The sequence below is a fragment of the Macrobrachium nipponense genome, chromosome 28 (assembly GCF_015104395.2).
Source record: "Macrobrachium nipponense isolate FS-2020 chromosome 28, ASM1510439v2, whole genome shotgun sequence".
Lineage (NCBI taxonomy): Eukaryota > Metazoa > Arthropoda > Malacostraca > Decapoda > Palaemonidae > Macrobrachium > Macrobrachium nipponense.
This window is the reverse complement of record NC_087217.1, coordinates 20109339-20129338: the sequence shown is the minus strand read 5'-3', so window position 1 is coordinate 20129338 and position 20000 is coordinate 20109339. Positions and strand designations below refer to the sequence as shown.

At 35.3% G+C, this 20000-nt stretch overlaps 1 protein-coding gene across 3 annotated transcripts in view; it reads right to left on the bottom strand.

Moving 5' to 3' along the window:
• Positions 1 to 20000, bottom strand: part of LOC135201554 (uncharacterized) — a 142161-nt gene that overhangs the window by 65374 nt on the left and 56787 nt on the right. For all 3 annotated transcript variants that reach the window (XM_064230553.1, XM_064230554.1, XM_064230555.1), the window contains exons 3-6: positions 18981 to 19154; positions 13644 to 13787; positions 5931 to 6200; positions 5070 to 5123 (exon numbers count right to left, since the gene is read on the bottom strand). In XM_064230553.1, coding sequence (XP_064086623.1) covers positions 5070 to 5123; positions 5931 to 6200; positions 13644 to 13787; positions 18981 to 19154 — 642 coding nt within the window. The remainder of the gene's footprint in view (positions 1 to 5069; positions 5124 to 5930; positions 6201 to 13643; positions 13788 to 18980; positions 19155 to 20000) is intronic.

The window sequence follows — 20000 nt, the reverse complement described above, 5'->3', positions numbered from 1 at the left end:
TAATATATATATATATATATATATATATATATATATATATATATTATATATATATATATATATAATATACTGTTAACCGCCCGTGGCGTTTTGCAACACAATTACTCTTCGTTCTTCTGTTCATGCAAAAACTAAAAAACTACCCTTTTATCTTAGCCTCCTTTTATTCCAAAACATCTGAGTTTTTCTGTTTAAAAATCAGCAATCATACAGTCATCTCTCCTGTAAAACATCTATGCACATTCAAACCTGAAACTGATATATATTAATTTAGGCCACTGGACAAGCACTGGAACCTATCATGTCATTCAGCGCGGAAATGGGAATTGTTAATAAAAAAAGTTTTAAAGGTGTAAACAATGCACAGGTTGTACCACCTACTCTCCGGCAGTAATTTGTCTTAGTACATAGCACCTAACGGAAATGGTTGCCATTGACCTCAAGAGAAAAGAGGCTCATCCAGGTTAAGGAATACTTCCTTAACCAAGGGGAACACAACTCTTCATTAGGTACTATATACGATTACATACATACCTACATAAGATACTTATATACTATTATATATTAATATTAATATATGATATAATATATTAAAAGGAGCCCATAAAAACGCCAAAATATAGAAAGAATGTTTTTTCTATATTTTGGCGTATTTATGGGCTCCTTTTATTAGATGGAATTCTGTTGAAACAGGATATTTTTACCAGTCACAAACACCTATATACATACACACACACACACACACACACACACACACACACACACATATATATATATATATATATATATATATATATATATATATATATATATATAGTGGAGCACCTCTTCGTTCGCATGGCTCGATAATAAAAAGGAGATAAAACAAAACCGAGCATTCCATCATCAAAGAGGACAAGAGGCTCAAAATATGACTTGGCTGAATATCATTCCAAATACGCATATCACTCCACTCAGCTATTCTGCAACTCTTTGAAGAGATCACAAAAGGACGGAAAGATAAAACAGGAACGGAGAATTCTTTTCGTGTCGAGGACCCGCACCAGACAGAGCTCAATCATATTCCGTAAACTGACTAAACTTTTGTTTGAACTGGAGAGAGAGACGGTTGGGGCCGCCGGGAAACTTGACTTGTGAGTGAGCGAGGCCGCCCGGTGGTGTTATTGGAACCATCGTTGCCAATTTAGTGGAGCTTCACATAAACGCCGAATCATTTACAACCGTTTCCATGAATTCTAGTGGTCTTAGTAATGCAAAAATGATAAAATTACTCTTATATGTATATATACTACGAATAGATATGTTAATTTCACTTATTTCCACGGTTTTGTGTAAGTCTTATACCCAGTTTGGAGGGTAAACACATACCAATTGGCAACGCTGAAATTTGGAACCGGTCGCAGTGACGCACAGCTCTGCCATTGGCTCGCAGCTCAAGAAGGCCTAATTATTTTACCATAAATGCATATTGATCTAAACATTAATTTGGATGTCTGAGTAGATTCTGAACAGCAATAAAGAAGCTTGATGGCGCGCAAGTGCCTGGTATCTGGTCAAACTCCCGAACTTCTGAACTGCCGTATAATTTCCTTCGTAGCCAAAGTTTGATCATTAAGATAAGTTATGCTGCCTCGCCTTATGCTGCCACGTAGCATAGCATAATACATCTGAGACAACACAACTAAGTAAAATTAAATCGGTGTTGTGTGACTTGTGTCAGTGCTACAATTCACGTACTAGACACCCAAGGGTTCGACATTGGACGGTCACAGCTATATACACATTTTTCTAGTTTTTCTTTAAGCGCCTGTTAATTTCAACGATAAAAAACTGATTTGTTTAACAAAACATAACATTCGTGAATAAGAAGAATGTTCAAATCATAATACACTTTCCTTAGGGCTAATTTGTTTCAGTTAGTAAAATTCTCATTGTATGCTTTTGTGAAGTCATTTTATAAAAAATAAAATAATCAACCCTAATAAAATGAATGACGGATGAGGCACTTGTAGGCCTAGGCATCACAATTTCCTTCAAGTTTTCTTCCCCACGGTTTTACTCTTTTAACTCTTATTTAAGACTTCTGTACTTCTTTTCTACGTGATCTCCCTGTTACACTAATAAAACTTAGCTGATACCATCAACTAACCAGTTATCACAATTCAAATGTATCGACCAATCAGAAGGAAGATAGAAACTTGAACAAATATCTGTTGTGGGTTTTTACCGTAAACCTAAAAGTCAACAAGGTGTTCGATCGTACATGTCATAAACCTGAAACTGTACGGCATAAGAAAAAAAAAAATTCTAAGATTGGACAATATCGGTATACTTCCATTAGAACTAATTCAAAACTACAGTTTAGCTATATATCAAGATTTAGGATATGAAAATATTCTTATAATTTTATTAACACTAAGACAGAACCATAGCGTTTACCTATACTCATATTAAACATTGATCTATGACGAGCACAAATAATAAAATAATAAAATATAAAATAAATAAATAAAATAAAATAAAAAAATAAAAAAAGGTAACCCACAAGTGTGAAAATGTCACTCAAACCAACATTGTAAATGGTACTAGGACGTAAATAATAACTGTTTACCCGTACACAGGTTTGCTGTCAATCAAAGTCATACTGATTACCATATGTCAGCGCTACTGTCTACGCCTACAGGAATGAAACTGGTACGGAAAAGCTTTTACCGAATGTCATCCAGGAGTCGTTATCTTACGGGCGGATGGCGTGCGGTCGGTGTCCACTGGATGGCAAAAGATCTCTCTTCTAATTGATAAAATTAACTGAACGATGAATATGGCTCCAACTCATTAGCCTAACATCAAAGTCGTCCATTATCAAAGAGAAGTTGGATAATTATGATTTTTTTTTTTTTTAATCCTTGCCACATATTTTTTTTTCTTTTTAAAATATCAGTGTCTCCCCTTTGGAGGGACTACCGGCGTATGTTCCCAATCAGCCTTTTGATCGGTGTTAGAGTGAGGAGTAATTAACACTATTTTTTTAGGGGTGTTTTTAGCGATGATGAGGAAGTGGCGCGCGCCCGCACGCACGTATATATTGTATAACACACACACACACATATATATATACTACATACAATATATATATATATATATATATATATCTATATATATATACATACATCTATATATATATATATATATATATATATATATATATATATATATATATATATATAAGTAGAAGGATCAACAGTCATATTCTTGTTTTATCAAGACGAGATATATTTGTAGAAATATATTTCTTGATAAAGCAAGAATATTACTGATGTGGATCCTTCTACTGATTGCTTAGAAGCACGATACCGTGTTTTTATAGTGCATATATATATATATATATATATATATATATATATTATATATATGTGTGTGTGTGGTGTGTGTGTGTGTGTGTATAGTTTATATATATATATATATATATATATATATATATATATGTATGTATATACACACACACACACATATATATATGTAGGCCCGGGAACAACTTGACGCAAGAACCACACAACAGCAAGCTCATACTAAAAAAAAGCAAAATTCCAAATTAGGATGCCCAGAATTCAACAGCTTTTATTCGTGGCTAGCCTGATAGCCTGACGCAACCTTTGTGACCTTTCTGAATAGGTGTATGAAGGGGTTGAAGTTGTTGAAGTGTTTCGCAAAAGATGACTTTTCCACGATGCAGCAGTTTAGGTCTGAATGTAGCAATGATCTCTGCCCACCCTTTTCTCGGGAGCCATCCCTGGTTAGGGGAAGTGGTTTTATATTGTAAAAAAAAAAAAATTAAATAAAAAATAGGGGCGCTTTAAGACCGGTTTGGGAGGACTGAACATATCTCCGAATGTTAGGTACTTGGTACTACAACCACTAAAAGTAATAAGATATGAGTTACTGATGTACTCAATAATCGACTTACATAGACCGGAACAAAATGAAAACGTCGTAAGTACGTTTCAGAAATAACTGATGGAAACAAATTTAGGATGTTGGCTCTTAATTTTTCCATTGCAAAGTACAAAAGTATTATCCTAAAGTATTCTGATTCGACTGCCAGTGTCGGTAAAATTCTAGACTCCTGCCCTATAAAATGAAAGGAAATGGGCAGATTTTTGGGAAGACATAAGAAAAACACTGTGGAATAAATGCAAGAGAGAATAAAACAATGCAACTAAAGCCACAGGAACGCTGTCTTAAAGCCTCCAGTATTGCCAACAGTGAGCCATCCATACAGAACACATTGTACGTTGTACCCCCCTGTGTGATGGATTACTTATTAAATCACATTACAGAAAATTTTACTCACGTTTCAAGGCAGAGGCTTAAAAACTGCACAACATCCGAAAATCAATGCGTCCTATCTAGTTAGTTAAGTATATCTTAGTTTTACCAGACCACTGAGCTGATTAACAGCTCTCCTAGGGCTGGCCCGGAGGATTAGATATTTTTACGTGTCTAGGAACCAACTGGCCACCTAGCAACGGGACCTACAGCTTATTGTGGGATCCGAACCACATTATATCGAGAAATGAATTTCTATCACCAGAAATAAATTCCTCTGATTCCGCGTTGGCCGAGCCGAGAATCGAACTTCGGACCACCGGATTGGCAGCCGAGCGCGAAAACCACTTGTCCAACGAGGAACTTGTCTAGATAGAACCCACTCATGAGTTTACGAATATACTTTGACAACAAACGAACAAAAACACCCAAAAACTGCAATTCCCTCCAGCCTCGTAACGCATAAATACAGCAGTGCATATCATTAACGAAGAGTTAACCGTATAAACGGTCCATATCACAGACATTATTCTAATTTATACCATCTCCCTGCGTCTAACCCGCTCTTAAAATAACAGGTCTACGCACTCTCAACAAACACACACACACACACACCGGAGACAAATAAGCACCCGTGGGAACTATAGCACTTGAATACAAACAAGTAAATATACGAAGGGGGATGTTGGCTGAGGGTTGGAGAGAGGGGGTAGGTGGAGGGGAAGGGTTAGCATTTACATTACCTGATGCACGAGCTTTATCTTGAGAGTCCCTGGAGGCGCTCCACCAATGGCAACCTGAGGTAACAGTCGGAAAAGGAGAGAGAGAAAAAAACATTAAGTGACAACTCTACGGATGGCTGCGTCTTCTTTAGTCATAAGATTTCTTTGATTGTTCCTATGGGTCTGCAGGCTTTTAGTCATATGAGTAACAGGTTAGGGTGGAGGAGCGTCTTTAGTTACAATGACGAACGAGGGTATATGATATTTCATCTGTTTTAGGTAATGCTTCTCAGAGTTGCAGTGTTACAGATGGTTACATAATTTCTCAGTAACTAACCACTTCCACCATTGCTCTTGCTCAATGATTTTAAATAAATGCCAAAATAATAATAAAAAAAAACTGGTGGAAAGGAAAAACTGAATAACTTATCAGTCTTTTTCTATTGCAATGCCTTACTTTACTCTAATATATGAATAAGTATGCAAGAAAGCCTACCAATTATTGGAAGTTTAAAATGATGGCAGTACAAAAACAGAATCAAACGATGCATGACGTTGTATCAAAACGATTATATATGAATGTTTATATTAATAATATTAATAGAAAGGCATACAATTAACATTGATAAAGACATAATACTGATAGAATGGAAAATGACTGCAGAAGCAGAAAGTGACTACAGAAATATTTAGCATTAGAAAGCCCTAGGATCCAAAAATTCAAAGAGAGAGAGAGAGAGAGAGAGAGAGAGAGAGAGAGAGAGAGAGAGAGAGAGAGAGAGAGATATTCAGCATTACAAAATCCTAGGGATTCAAAAATTCAAAGAGAGAGAGAGAGAGAGAGAGAGAGAGAGAGAGAGAGAGAGACCCTTGCCCCCTTACCTTCTTGACGTGTAACTGGAAGGCCGACCCAAGGGCGGCCTTCCTCAATTCCGGCGGGATGGGTTCGATGACCTTCGAGGGCGGATCTCCACGGAACATGGAGCCGTTGCGACTGAAGTTCTCGCCGAAGGTCTTGGCCCACATCCGGCGGGTGGCGCCGTCGGAGCAGGTCAGCTTCGAGCCGGGGCTGCGGTCGTTCACGGAGTCGTCGTGGTTCAGGGTCTTGCCCAGGATCCGCTGGGTGTCCTTCATGTACTTCTTCGGGTGCACCTGCGGCAAGAGAAAGGTACGGATATATATATATATATATATATATATATATATATATATATATATATATATATATATATATATATATATATATAAATAAAGGTTTTTTTGCCACGAAGGAAAAAAATGAAAAAACGAGTTGGCCGAGTACTTTCGGTCCTATTCGGACCCTTTACTGAGGGTCCGAATAGGACCGAAAGTACTCGGCCAACTCGTTTTTTCATTTTTTTCCTTCGTGGCAAAAAAAACCTTTATTTATACATAGCATCACGTTTTATATACTTCGTGATCAAGTTATTCATATATATATATATATATATATATATATATATATATATATATAGACTTTGAGCTTTATCTGAATACAATGAATTTATATACAAATATGCACAAATAATATTATTTTTCAAAATAGGCCTATGCGTACTTGGAATAAGAAATATTCACGCAAATATACAAATATTTTATACTGAACAACAGGGACATATATCCATGTGATGAGGCCCAGGTCTTCTACCTTTTCATGGATAGATGGAGGAGGAGGAGGAGGAGATAAAATAGAGGAGTAAGAAGCACGAGAGATGTAGTTAAGAGGCTTCTTCCTACGCCTTTCCACCTGTCCCTCCTCTTCCTCCTACACCATTACCCATCCACACTCTCTTCTTCTTCTTCTTCTTCTTCTCCTTTTCCCCTTTTTCCCCAACCCCTTTTTCCCCCTAGAGCCTCCTTCCGGTGGTTGGTCCCCCCCTCCCCCCCAACCCCCCCAACCCCCCCTCCGAGTCCCCGCGAGGGGATAAAACTCGTAAGGCGTGCTGTGTCCTCTCCGTTACACATGGAACGGATTTATGTAGCAATTATTTACCCTATTCACACGGGCGAATTTTCCTTTTGGGGTTCCCGCTGCCCGAATTTTCTCAAAATGGAAATCTCTGTGGAGACATCTCTCTCCCTAGGTTTTTTTTTCACTTTTTTTTCCATATTATCGTCTCAGCCTTATTTTTTATTCGTAGGGTTTTCGTGATATTTATTTCCCCTTTCTCAGATTTGAGATGATTCTTGTCTCTCCAAAATGTTTTATCTCTCACCTTTGGAGATTTTTAGTCCTCCCCCCCCTCTTTTTTTAAAATATTCTCGTCTCAGCCTTATTTTTGAATTCCCAGGGTTTTAGTAATATTTATTTTCCCTTTCTTAGATGATTCCTGTCTCCTCAAAAATGTTTTATCTCTCACTTTTTGAGATATTTAAATCCCACTTCTTTCAGTTCGAAGATATTTTCTGTCTATTATCTCCTGGTTGAAAATATTTGTATTTCAACTTTTTTTTTTTTTTTGCCCGACGATATTTTTTTTATCTCCTGCCAGTCCGAATAAATTTTGAGTCTACAGTTGTTTCATCTCCAAGATTTTTATTTTATTTTATTTTTTTTTTAAATATCTTTAAATCTTTATATGATACTTTTTGACGATCTATGCTTCACCCGGAAGATGATTTTTTATTTCTTCCTTTTATCGCCTGGATGGTTTTTCCTCTCCTTTCTATCATCTGGGAGAGATATTTTTCTCCCCCTTTTATCAGATGGAGGGCAGCTTTCTCTCTCTCCTTTTTATCAACTTGAGTTTTTTTTATTTGGTCACTTTTTGATGAGGTTTATCAGCTGAAAGACATTTCTGTCTCCCCTTTTTATCAGCAAGAAGAATTTTTATCAACCCCTTTTATGGACGATGTTTTTGTCTTCCCATTTTATCAGATGGAGAGCTTATTTTTTCTATTTCTTATCAACTCTAGATTATTTTGTCCGTTTTATCAAGTGGCTGATGGTTCTGTCTCTCCTTTTTTTTTTTTTATCATCCAGAAGAATTTTTATCTCTCTCTTTTATCGGCTGGGAGATGTTTTCGTCTTTTTGTCTCACCCTTTTATCCTTTATATGAGCTATAAGAAACGTTTATCAGATAGAAGACGGGTTTATCTTAAAATTTTTGTCTATTTCCCACGACCTCAGTCAGACGGTATTCCAGTTACCATTTTATCAGACTCCTAAATAGATAAATCATCCCGTTCACACCTCTAGATCCGCTCTAGGATTTCTTTTATTCCTTTGACATCATCTGAGATTCTTTATCGACGAGAATCCTCCAATTCTTCCCCCCCCCTCCACCCACAACCCTTTTTGCCTTTTCATTTCATTAACCGAATTGAAAGGGCTTAAGATGGCATACTTTCCGCGTAGTTTGGGCCGCCGTGTGATGTCCTCGAGTTTTCGGCGTCATCTATTTGTCCCCGACTCGGTTACATTCGGCGTCGTCCATTCGGCCGAATGGAGCCAGAGTTCCAGCTTAATTTCTTTATTTGGGTTCGGTTTTCCCCTCACTTTATTTTCTTTTTAGCTTTTGCTCTCTCTCTCTCTCTCTCTCTCTTTCTTTCTTTCTTTCTTTCTTTCCTTTTTTTTCGCCCTCACTTTTAACCCCTTTAGTATATTTTCTATGCTCGCGATTGTTTTTTTTTATCTATATTGTCTTTTACTATTATATTTTTTCTTTCGGCACAGTTTTTTTGTTACTCTTTTCTTTAACCTATATTTCCCTTGGCCCCTTTTCCATATTTCTTTTTGGTTGTGAGTTTTTATCTGTTCTGTCTTTTATCCCTTGTGCAGTGTTTCCGTTTTTAGGGAGTGAGTTTTCTCAAACGTTATTCTCTTTTAAACCTCCAGGATAAATCTTTCTTGAGTTTTTTTTTCCCTTTCGTACTTTTATTTCAATATTGTTCTTTTTACAGCGTTCGCCTCCAAGGTGACTTTTCAGTTCCTCTGTTTCTTCGACGGGTTTTGATCTATTAGTTTTATCTATTTTTCTGGGAGGGGGGGGGCGGTATTTTTACATTATTCTTAAGATTAAGTGAGATTTTGATATCACTTCTTCATTTATATTCATTTTGAACGATTTATTAATTTTCTTTTTCATTTATTTTCAATTTTACTGATATTTTTGACATTTCCAAATTTATTTTCACTTTTGGTGACGTTTTTATTGATATTTTTGTCATTTCCCAATCTATTTCCTTTTTTGGCGAAGTTTTTGTTGATATTTTTGTCATTTCCCAATCTATTTCCTTTTTTGGCAAAGTTTTTGTTGATATTTTTGTCATTTCCCAATCTATTTCCTTTTTTGGCGAAGTTTTTGTTGATATTTTTGTCATTTCCAAATCTATTTTAACTTTTGGTGAAGTTTTTATTGATTTTTTTTATCATTTCCCAATTTATTTTCACTTTTGGTGAAGTTTTAATTGACATTTTTTCGCCTTTCCAAATTTATTTTAACACTTTCAAGTCATTTCCTCAACAACTGGAAGTTATTCTTAAAGTTACTTCATCATAAATCTAATTTGTCTTCTTCTCATAATTATATTACTTCACCTACCCTTTTATTCTTCATTCTCATAATTATATTACTTCGCCTACCCTTTTATTCTCCTCATATTCTTTTCCTTAATACCTCGTCGTGCTTAGTGTATTTTACCACTATCTGCAGGAATATATTTTTGTCATCTTTCCTGTCCGGATGACAGACGACGGTTGAACGTAAGTTTAATTCACTGCATTGAGGAAAACCTTGGTGGTCAGATGCAAACGGTAATGGGTCACAGAGAGGCCCGGAAACCAACTGTGAAAGAATATTTCATGGGTTGTTTACTCTATACAAGACCTGATCGTTAATATACACTATCCAGTTTTCATACAATTTTTTCGCATTATATGAAACGCTTTTCATATACTCTCTCGTTAATTTAGCTGTCTCTGAATGCTGCTCTGATTTCGTACAGTTATCTTGATAACTTCCTATAATATTTTACGATTTCACATCTCTCTTTAGTCTTCTACGAACCCTAATGAATGTTTCAAGAGGTTAATCAGAAATCGTCCCACCGGTCAGACATCAACTCCACTGGCTATGACATCAACGACAGAGTCATAATACCGACATTACTACTATTCCAAACCACTGATTATTTCCCTGGCAGCTCCACATCACACTGAATCATACCTCAATTTATAACCACTCTGTACTCGGTGTTATGTTAATTAAGTTACGGGTCGATGATCAGGAAAGTCAGGTTGTACTTGGCGGAGAGGCTGAGAAACCAACCCCCCCCCCCCCCCTTTTTTTTCTTTTATTGAATACATATTTATTTTACCCAACTGCTCCCTTGAGCAGCTTTTTTTTTTTTTTTTTTTTTTTTTTTTTTTTTTAACGATCGAGCGAATTTCCTCATGTGTAATTTAATAATTTATCATTACTTTAAAGGGTATGAATTTTAATTTGGAAATCTATGAAAATTGCACTCAACAAAATAATTAATAATAATAATAATAATAATAATAATAATAATAGTAATAATAATAATAATAATAATAATAATATAACCACGGCAGAGATGATGATGACAGCAATACCAGTAATAACTTATCCTTAGCGAATGGGTGTTCATGCTAATATAATAATAATAATAACAGTCCCTTAAATGCTCCTTCCAACTGCCTTTGGTTTTATGGAGATAGCAGCGACGTCAACGGTGGAGTAATGAAGATAAGGCACTGGCTTATTCATGCTATCGTTCGCGCAACATAGATAACATTACATTCCCCTTTAATAACGACGTCAAACAAATAATAAACTCGGTTGATCAAAACGTCACAAAGACGACAAACCAGCTTCATTAGCGAGCGATAAGGGTAACAGCCTTGCCTAATTTCTGAAGGTAAATACGTCATGTCGAGTCATTTTAATGCATATCATGGAAATTATTGGAGCAACGTGCAATTAATGCAGTCAGTCATAGTTTACCTGTCATTGAGTCAATTCTTATCTGTCATTTGTGGGGATTATCCATTCAACCGTGTGTGTCTGTCTGTCAGGTCAAGATATATCAAAAAGATATACTGAGCGGTTTTGCACGGATTTTTGTAGAGAGGTGGGCTATGGGCCAAGATGGATTTATCCGGATACATATCAAGGAATTTTGTATAAAAAAAAAAGGGGGGGGGAGGGGGAGGGGAGTAAGTAGGCCGGGGAGATTCTCTCTCAGCGCTTATCAATTCTCAAACTTAATTTTACCACAGTTTCGAATTGCACGTGGATTCAATTCCTCTGACAATACTAATAAGGTTTTTAAGTATTCAATTTTCCCTATGGACGATCTCTTCACTTGTTATTTTTTACTGTTTTACATCATTCTAATATACTTCTCTTCTCTTACTTTTCTTCTCGTATATGTCAACTATATGGAGCGGAAGAATGATTCAGTAATTTACTGGCTTATTACACCTCATTCCACAATAATGACATTAAAATCGCGCGAAGTAGCTTCGAATAAAAATGAAAGACTCCTCAAACGAGAGAGAGAGAGAGAGAGAGAGAGAGAGAGAGAGAGAGAGAGGCTTTATACAGCTCATTCAACAATAATGATATTGAAATCGCGCGAAGTACATTCGAAGAAAAATGATAAATTCGTCACACGAGAGAGAGAGAGAGAGAGAGAGAGAGAGAGAGAGAGAGAGAGAGAGAGAGAGAGAGTTAAGACATGGGCAATTTGTTTACACAGCCAAAAGGCGGTATACCTTCCCAAGACAGAGAGAGAGAGAGAAAGAGAGAGAGAGAGAGAGAGAGAGAGAGAGAGAGAGAGTTCGTCTTCCTTCCATATGATTAAGTTCTCAGGTCATGTTTTACTTGGGCAGTTTTTGTTCCCTGGAAGTTAAGCTTCCAAAGTGGTGAAGTTTGAAGTAGTTTCTTCGCTTGAGTGGTCCAGGTTTACTCGGCTTGATCCTACGAATCTTCCACACAACTCCTGATTCTTGGGTAAAAAACCGATACGCGTACTTTAATACGAACTCAATGTTCCACTAAAGAGAACCAGTCGTCGTGTGTGTGTGTGTGTGTGTGTGTATGTATATATATATATATATATATATATATATATATATATATATATATATATATACTTTTTGCTTACCAATATTCAATAGTTGTTTATTGTTGCCCAAGGGAGTCCAGTAGTGCCTTTTTCAACGCATTTTATATATATATATATATATATATATATATATATATATATATATATATATAGATATATATAGATATATATATATATATATATATATATATATATGTATATATATAATATATATATATATATATATATATATATATATATATTACGTTGAAAAGGGCACTAATGGACTCCCCTTGGGCAACAATAAACAACTATTGAATAGTGGTAAGCAAAAAGTATTTAAATAATGAAAAATATTTGGTGCAAAATATTTTCTTACTGTAATTTACTCCTCTTTCCTGCTTTCCGTTTACAATCTTTTAGACAAATAATTCCTGTACTCTCTCTCTCTCTCTCTCTCTCTCTCTCTCTCTGATATGATATTAAAGACTACGGATCGTGTCTCGTTTTTGAAAACATATGACCGGTTCGTGATAATCCCATTCTCTGTGTGTCTTTTTTCAAACAATGGTTTTTTCTTGATTTTTTTTTCGACAGTTTTTGCAGGGACATTATGATTTCCATTCCTCTCTCTCTCTCTCTCTCTGGGACCCAAACAACTGCATGTCAGTTATCTAACAATTGAACCGTCCAAACTTGGAGCGCCCATATTAATTATCATGTTGATTGAATACTGGTCAAAGTTCTAGGTGACCGGCCCCGGCCTCTCTCTCTCTCTCTCTCTCTCTCTCTCTCTCTCTCTCTCTCTCTCTCTCAATATCACAAAACGACCAATTGTCATGACAAAGTCCAGGAACCATTTCGATCCAAATTTCTACGAAAGGACAACTGAAGGCGACGTGCAGATAATAATAATAATAATAATAATAATAATAATAATAATAATAATAATAATAATAATAATAATAATAATGAGGCAAGGTTAGTAAAAACCATGACGATATTTGGTGTAATGACGCAAAGGTAGTAGAAACCATGACGATTTTTATTGTAATGACGCAAAGGTAGTAGAAACCATGATGATTAATGTTATAATGACGCAAGGTTAGTAGAAACCATGACGATTTCTATTGTAATGACGCACGGTTAGTAGAACCCATGACGAAATTTGCTGTAATGACGCAAGGTTAGTAGAAAACATGACGATTTATGTTATAATGAAGCAAGGTTAGTAGAAAACATGACGATTTATGTTATAATGAAGCAAGGTTAGAATAAACCATGACAATTTCTGTTGTAATGACGCAAGGTATGACGAATTTTGTTGTGATAACAGAAGGTTAGCAGAAATCACGACGATTTTGGTTGTAATGACGCAAGGTATGACGAATTCTGTTGTAATGACAGAAGGTCTGTAGAAATCACGACGACTTTGGTCGTAATGACGCAAGGTTAGTAGAAGGCAATCAATCAATGCATCAGTCCTGGAATGCACCTACCATGTGAGCGTGCCAGATGATGTCCATGTCGTAACAAGGCACCAAGAATTCCGACGGATGGTTTGACTTCAGATAGAGGAACTTCTTGTACCGCTCCACCGCCTCCTTCAGGAAGGGCTTCGTCAGGCAGTGAGGGAGAGACACCTGGGGGCACACACAGAAAAAATCAGTGGATAAACTTGTATAATAATAATAATAATAATAATAATAATAAAATAATAATAATAATAATAATAATAATAATAAAGTAAAAAACTGATGAAAGATACTGAGAGATAATAATTTGTCTCCAAAAAATATTAATATATAAAATGAGGATAAACTTTTATAATAATAATAATAATAATAATAATAATAATAATAATAATAATAATATAATAATAATAATTAATAATAATAATAATAATAATGATAATAATAATAATAATGAGGTTGAAAAAAATTGAAGAAAAGATACTGAGAGATAATAATGTCTCAAAAAATATTAAATATAGGATAAAAACTTTTGATAATAATAATAATAATAATAATAATAATAATAATAATAATAATAAATAATAATAATAATAATAATAAAAACAGAGTACAAAAAAACTGGAAAAACATACTGAGAGGTAATAATTTCTCCAAAAATATTAATATATAAAGCGAGGATAAACTTAATAATAATAAAATAATAATAATAATAATAATAATAATAATAATAATAATAATAATAAAAATAATAATAATAATTAGTACAAAAAACTGAAGAAAGACACTGAGAGGTAATAATTTCTCCAAAAAAAATATTAATATATAAAAACACGGATAAACTTTTATAATAATAATAATAATAATAATAATAATAATAATAATAATAATAATAATAATAATAATAATAATAATATAATAGAGTATAAAAAACTGACAAAATATATTGAAAGTTAATAAATTATTAATATATAAAATGATATTTTTATATATTAATATATAAATTATTAATATGTAAAAAATCCGACATTTCTATGCAGAACATCTTCCACAAACATTCTTTGGGTGATACCTTCTAAAAGAGAAACACACGAACAAGCATTCTGGATCTATCATAAAATCTAATGAGGTCAAGGTCCTCGGCCAGTAGATATCAGCCCAAGAATATTTTCATAAAATCCACCTTTTAATTTTTTTTAATTTTTTTTTTAGAAATATGGACAAACAAACGAAGCAACAAATAAGTAATAAATATTGACTATGTTTCCGGATCTTATGTCTCCCTTGGTCTAAGGCCGTCCTCACCACACGCGCACAAAAAAAAGAAACTCGGAAATCTACCTTCATCTTTTCTTAAGATGTTTAATGGAACCCAGCAGTAACACCACAGTCCCCATTTCCCCCCTCCCGTCCTCTTCCCACTCCCTACCCCCAACCCACCATACCCACCAAAAATCCTACTTACGTCTCGGGATGCATCATGATCGCTAATTAACTCTTCTGAAAATGCGACTGAAATCCATAATTATCATTTTGTCATTCTGAGACATCTTGTAGACTGGCAACACTTTTTTTTTCTAAAACGACATATATAAATAACCTACATTGCAAAATGTAATTTTGAATTTGTGTTTTACTTCAATTTTCCATTTGTACGTTGGGGGACTTCCGGGTAATTGGAAAGAATGTGTTGTAAATTTTTTTTTGTTCAATATATTGAAAACCTCCCTTGTTTATTTTGAATCTGTGTCATAACCGAATCGCTCGTAAATATACGTGTCTATTTAGATTATTAAAATCTACACTCGTTTGCGTTTGGGTAAAATCCGAATGCGGTTTTTATAAACATGCTTGTATTTGGGCGTCTGTTTATTTAGTAGATCAAACCCTATACGCAGTTTGTTTATGGATAATAAACGTTGTTTTGTTGTTTTTAACGCATATCTACGTTTTTCTTTATACGCATGCGGATGTTTTAAGAATTTCATTTGAATGAAAAGCCGAGATAAAAACTTGCTTTTTTAACTTCACTTTCATAAGTAATGATTTTTTTTACTGCATTTGAAACACATTATTACTATTATTATTATTATTATTATTATTATTATTATTATTATTATTATTATTATTATTATTATTATGTAAAAAACCACATAATCGCATCAGTCCATAAAATGGTGGAAAAAAACCCCACATGATGTCAGTGTAACTATATATGAGAAATGTATATAAAACGATTGATAAATATTCCTAATATATATTTACACTGACATCATTATAGAATTCGCTAATCAGACCCAACAAACAAATGAGGGAAAATTATAAAACAAGCAAAGGAAAATGTTCCTACTTCGTTGAATTCAAGGTCTCGTTGTGATGGCATCGCAGCTTGCACCAGAGAAAGGACGATAATTCGACGCTCAATCACTCTTTTTAGCCGGGATTATTTGGTGACAAGACAAAATTCGCGAGAGTTCCACACCCCACCGTTTTAGCGAAATACCTTCCCGCGAATTATTCCTTTTAAAAAGATATGTATCTGTGACTCACTCTATGAACTATTAACGAAAACGGAAATGGAATTAAAGGACATGCACTTTAGAATAAAAATACAATGACATTTTTAAAAACTAGAATGAGAGAGAGAGAGAGAGAGAGAGAGAGAGAGAGAGAGAGAGAGAGAGAGAACGAGCCATCTGGTGTTGGGTTAGGTTATAAAGAACCCGGTTACATTCCAAGTGATAAATGAGCCACGAAGCATCTAGAATTCTAGATAAAGGACTTCCACCCTTTCTACCTATACTAACCCTCTTTACCTTACCCCTTCCCTCTCCCTATAACCTCAAAGTCACACTGCACACAGTGCTCCCTGACGAATGAATGAATGATGTTTAATTCCTTGCTAGCATTAATCTCGTAAGTATCAGCCAACAGATTATTATAAGAAAAATTATCTATATATGTATCTTTAAATATAATATAATATCTATCTATCTATATATATATATATATATATATATATATATATATATATAATCATGCATACAAAAAAAAGGTATCGAATTTAAAAGACGAAACGATGAAAAAATAGACTGCCAATGCAGAGAACTTTGTCAAGTCAAAACTAAAAAAACAAAAAAAAGTCTGGTCAGCTACTGGTTGGGTGACCATCGGTGAATTCCGAAGAATCTTGACCGAAAAAAACTCCCGTGACCGCAACGAGATCGTGTAACAGATCTTAGGAGTGTAGTTTGGATGCAATGGGTCACAAAACGACTCAAAAATCCGACGGAATGAGTGAATAAAGAGTGGCATATTGGGCTCTCTGGGCATGCATAAGTGGCACGACATAACAAAGCCCTTGAGGAAATGAACACTCACGCTGTTCCAATAACACCCTTGACATTTGGAGGCAGGGTTGGCCATGTCATAATCGCAGTCTGTGGAACATACAAGTTATCTCTCTGTCAACAGCGCCGAGAGAGAGAGAGAGAGAGAGAGAGGAGAGAGAGGAAGGAGAGGAGAGAGAGAGAGAGAGAGAGAGAGAGAGAGAGAGAGAGAGAGAGAGAGAGAATCCGGATAGTCTCAGAGACAATGGGAAAGTTTGAAAGACTGAAGCGTGGAAGAGAATTCATTTGTTTTGGCAGCACTGAACTTTATACGGTGTCGTCGCACCACGACAGAAATGATATTCTGATCTGGTGGGAAGCTGTTGACCTTGGTAGGTGGAGTCTCATTCAAACGCAAATGTGCACACATTCATACATACATACATATATTCATACACATTTATACTTGAACATACAACACACCTTTTGCATTCTAAAGAGACGGTTTTGGCCTTCCAAAGCTACACACCACAGTCGTTTAACTATCAGACACAAAAATAACTGCTCAGGGCAACTATATATATATATATATATATATATATATATATATATATATATATATATATATATATATATATATATATATATATATATATATATATATAGATGTATATATATATATATATATATATATATATATCTATCTATCTATATACGTATATATATATATATATATATATATATATATATATATATATATATATATATATATAATTTCAAAGTTTAATGACTCCAGAGATAAACAGATACCGGTTATTGGCACCTTCATAATGTAGCTACTGAGGTTTTGAAGAATCAGCTGTACATGTAACCTCCATGACAAACATATCCATCTACCTACGAAAAAGCTCATCAGCTGATTGTTAAGAACCCCTGCACACACTGCCCATTTCACCAGAATCTTGGAGGCACTTTCGCATTTCTTGGGACCCATTCTTTACCAGCACCCCTTTTACCCCCTTCTGGGCATTCCAGTATTTGTCCCTCTTATCACGTTTGTATTTTCACCGTCGTATCGTCTTTCATTCTTTCCATATGCATAGCAATCTCAAAACAATATGAGTCATCCTTTCACCTATGCTAACCCTTCAACCTCTCCTACGTATCCTCACATTTTTCACCCATTTTTTTCTTTTAAAACTACATATACAGTGCAAGCAGCAAATTTAGATAACTTCTCGTTGTTGTCTTCAATTCACATTCAGTAACCAAACTTCACTTCCATAAAGGAGAGCTGGCTTAACAATCACTTTATACATTTCCATTTTGGCTTTCAAAGATAATTCATGTCTTTTTCCAATCTTCTGCACACAGACTCCTATCTTTCATGCAGCGTTTATTCTGTGATGCACCTGTACTCTCATCCTACCATCTTCCATTGTATTCATTCCCAAATAATTATATAATAATTATAAATGAAACTCTTCCATTCTTCAGATATCCATAACACTTATTATTCATTCCTCGTGGTCACTAATTAGCCTCATAACCTCTTAAAGAAATAAAGTTGGATCAGGTCACTTGAAAGTATTAAAAAACTGACATTAACAAAAACTGCTTGATAAAAAATATTGAACATTTAACGATTCTCAAGTCTTCGCAGGATTTTTCAGTAAACAATAATGTTTACGGTTTCTTAATGTTTTCATAACAAAATATACTCGACCAGGATCGTTACTTCAACCAACACTGAACCAATATAAATATTTCTCATTTCATATAGTTATATACAACTAAGATTGGGCTATTTAACGAAAAAATGCGAGTATTTCCTTGCTAATCCTATTCAACTCAACTGATCGTAAAACAAAATTTTTCCCATTCCCATTTCACTAACAAAATGAAATATATCAATAAAACCATTTTTTTTATTCTAATCTTAATGATTTCAAGCGATTCAAGTCTTGACAGTTTTGAAAAAGCCGGAATAGAAAAAAAAAAAAATCAATTCGCCAGCGTCCGCCTCTTTCCTTACCTGATAGTAGAAGGTACTCTGGCGACCAACAGCAGCTTCCAGATCGTAGCTGATGAGTGACGTGTATTGCGACAGAGAGACAGGCTGAGAACCGTCCAGGATGACATCAAAGGGTTCGTCAGGGTACATCTCCATCCACAGCTTCCTTGTCCTCTTGTGGGCCTTCTTCAGCGCCTGCAACGTTAGAAAAAAAATGTAACGATGTCAAGAAGAATGTTCTTGTTTTAAGGAACCTTCTGAATTTTGCATTTATTTATTGGCGTGGATGTGTGTGTGTGTCTGTGCGTGTGTGCGTGTGTGTGTGTGTCTGTGCGTGTGTGTGTGTGTGTGTGTGTGTGTGTGTGTGTGTGTGTGGAGCACGCTCGCCTCGTGTGTAACAGGTGGGTTAAAAAAAAAAGTAACGATGTCAAGAAGAATTTTCTTGCTTTAAGGAACCTTCTGAATTTTTTATTTATTTATTGGCATGTTTGTGTGTGTGTGTAATGGAGTGCGCTCGCCGCGTGTGTAACAGGTGGTTTAAAAAAAAGGTTAACGATGTCAAGAAGAAATTTTCTTGCTTTAAGGAACCTTTTGAATTTTGTATTTATTTATTAGCATGCCTGTGTGTGTAAGTGAGCTTGCTCACTCGCGGCGTGTGTAGCAGGGAGGTGGGGGAGGTTGAGGGTAGGGAGAAAGGGGAAGAAGTTAAGACAATTTTAGTTTTACTAGACCACTAAGCTGATGAACACAGCTCTCCTAGGGCTGGCAGAAGGATTAGATATTATTTTTGTTAATGTGGCTAGGAACCAATTGGTTACCTAGCAACGGGACCTACAGCTTATTGTGGGATCAGAACCTCATTATACCGAGAAATGAATTTCTAATGACCAGAAATATATTCCTCTATTTCCGCGTTGGCGGAGCGGGCTAATCGAACTGGCGACTACCGAATCGGTAGGCGAGCACGTAACCCACTCGTCCAACGAGGAAAGGGAGGGGCGGGGGTTGGTATGATGGGAGAAGGGAGTACTTAGCTTACAT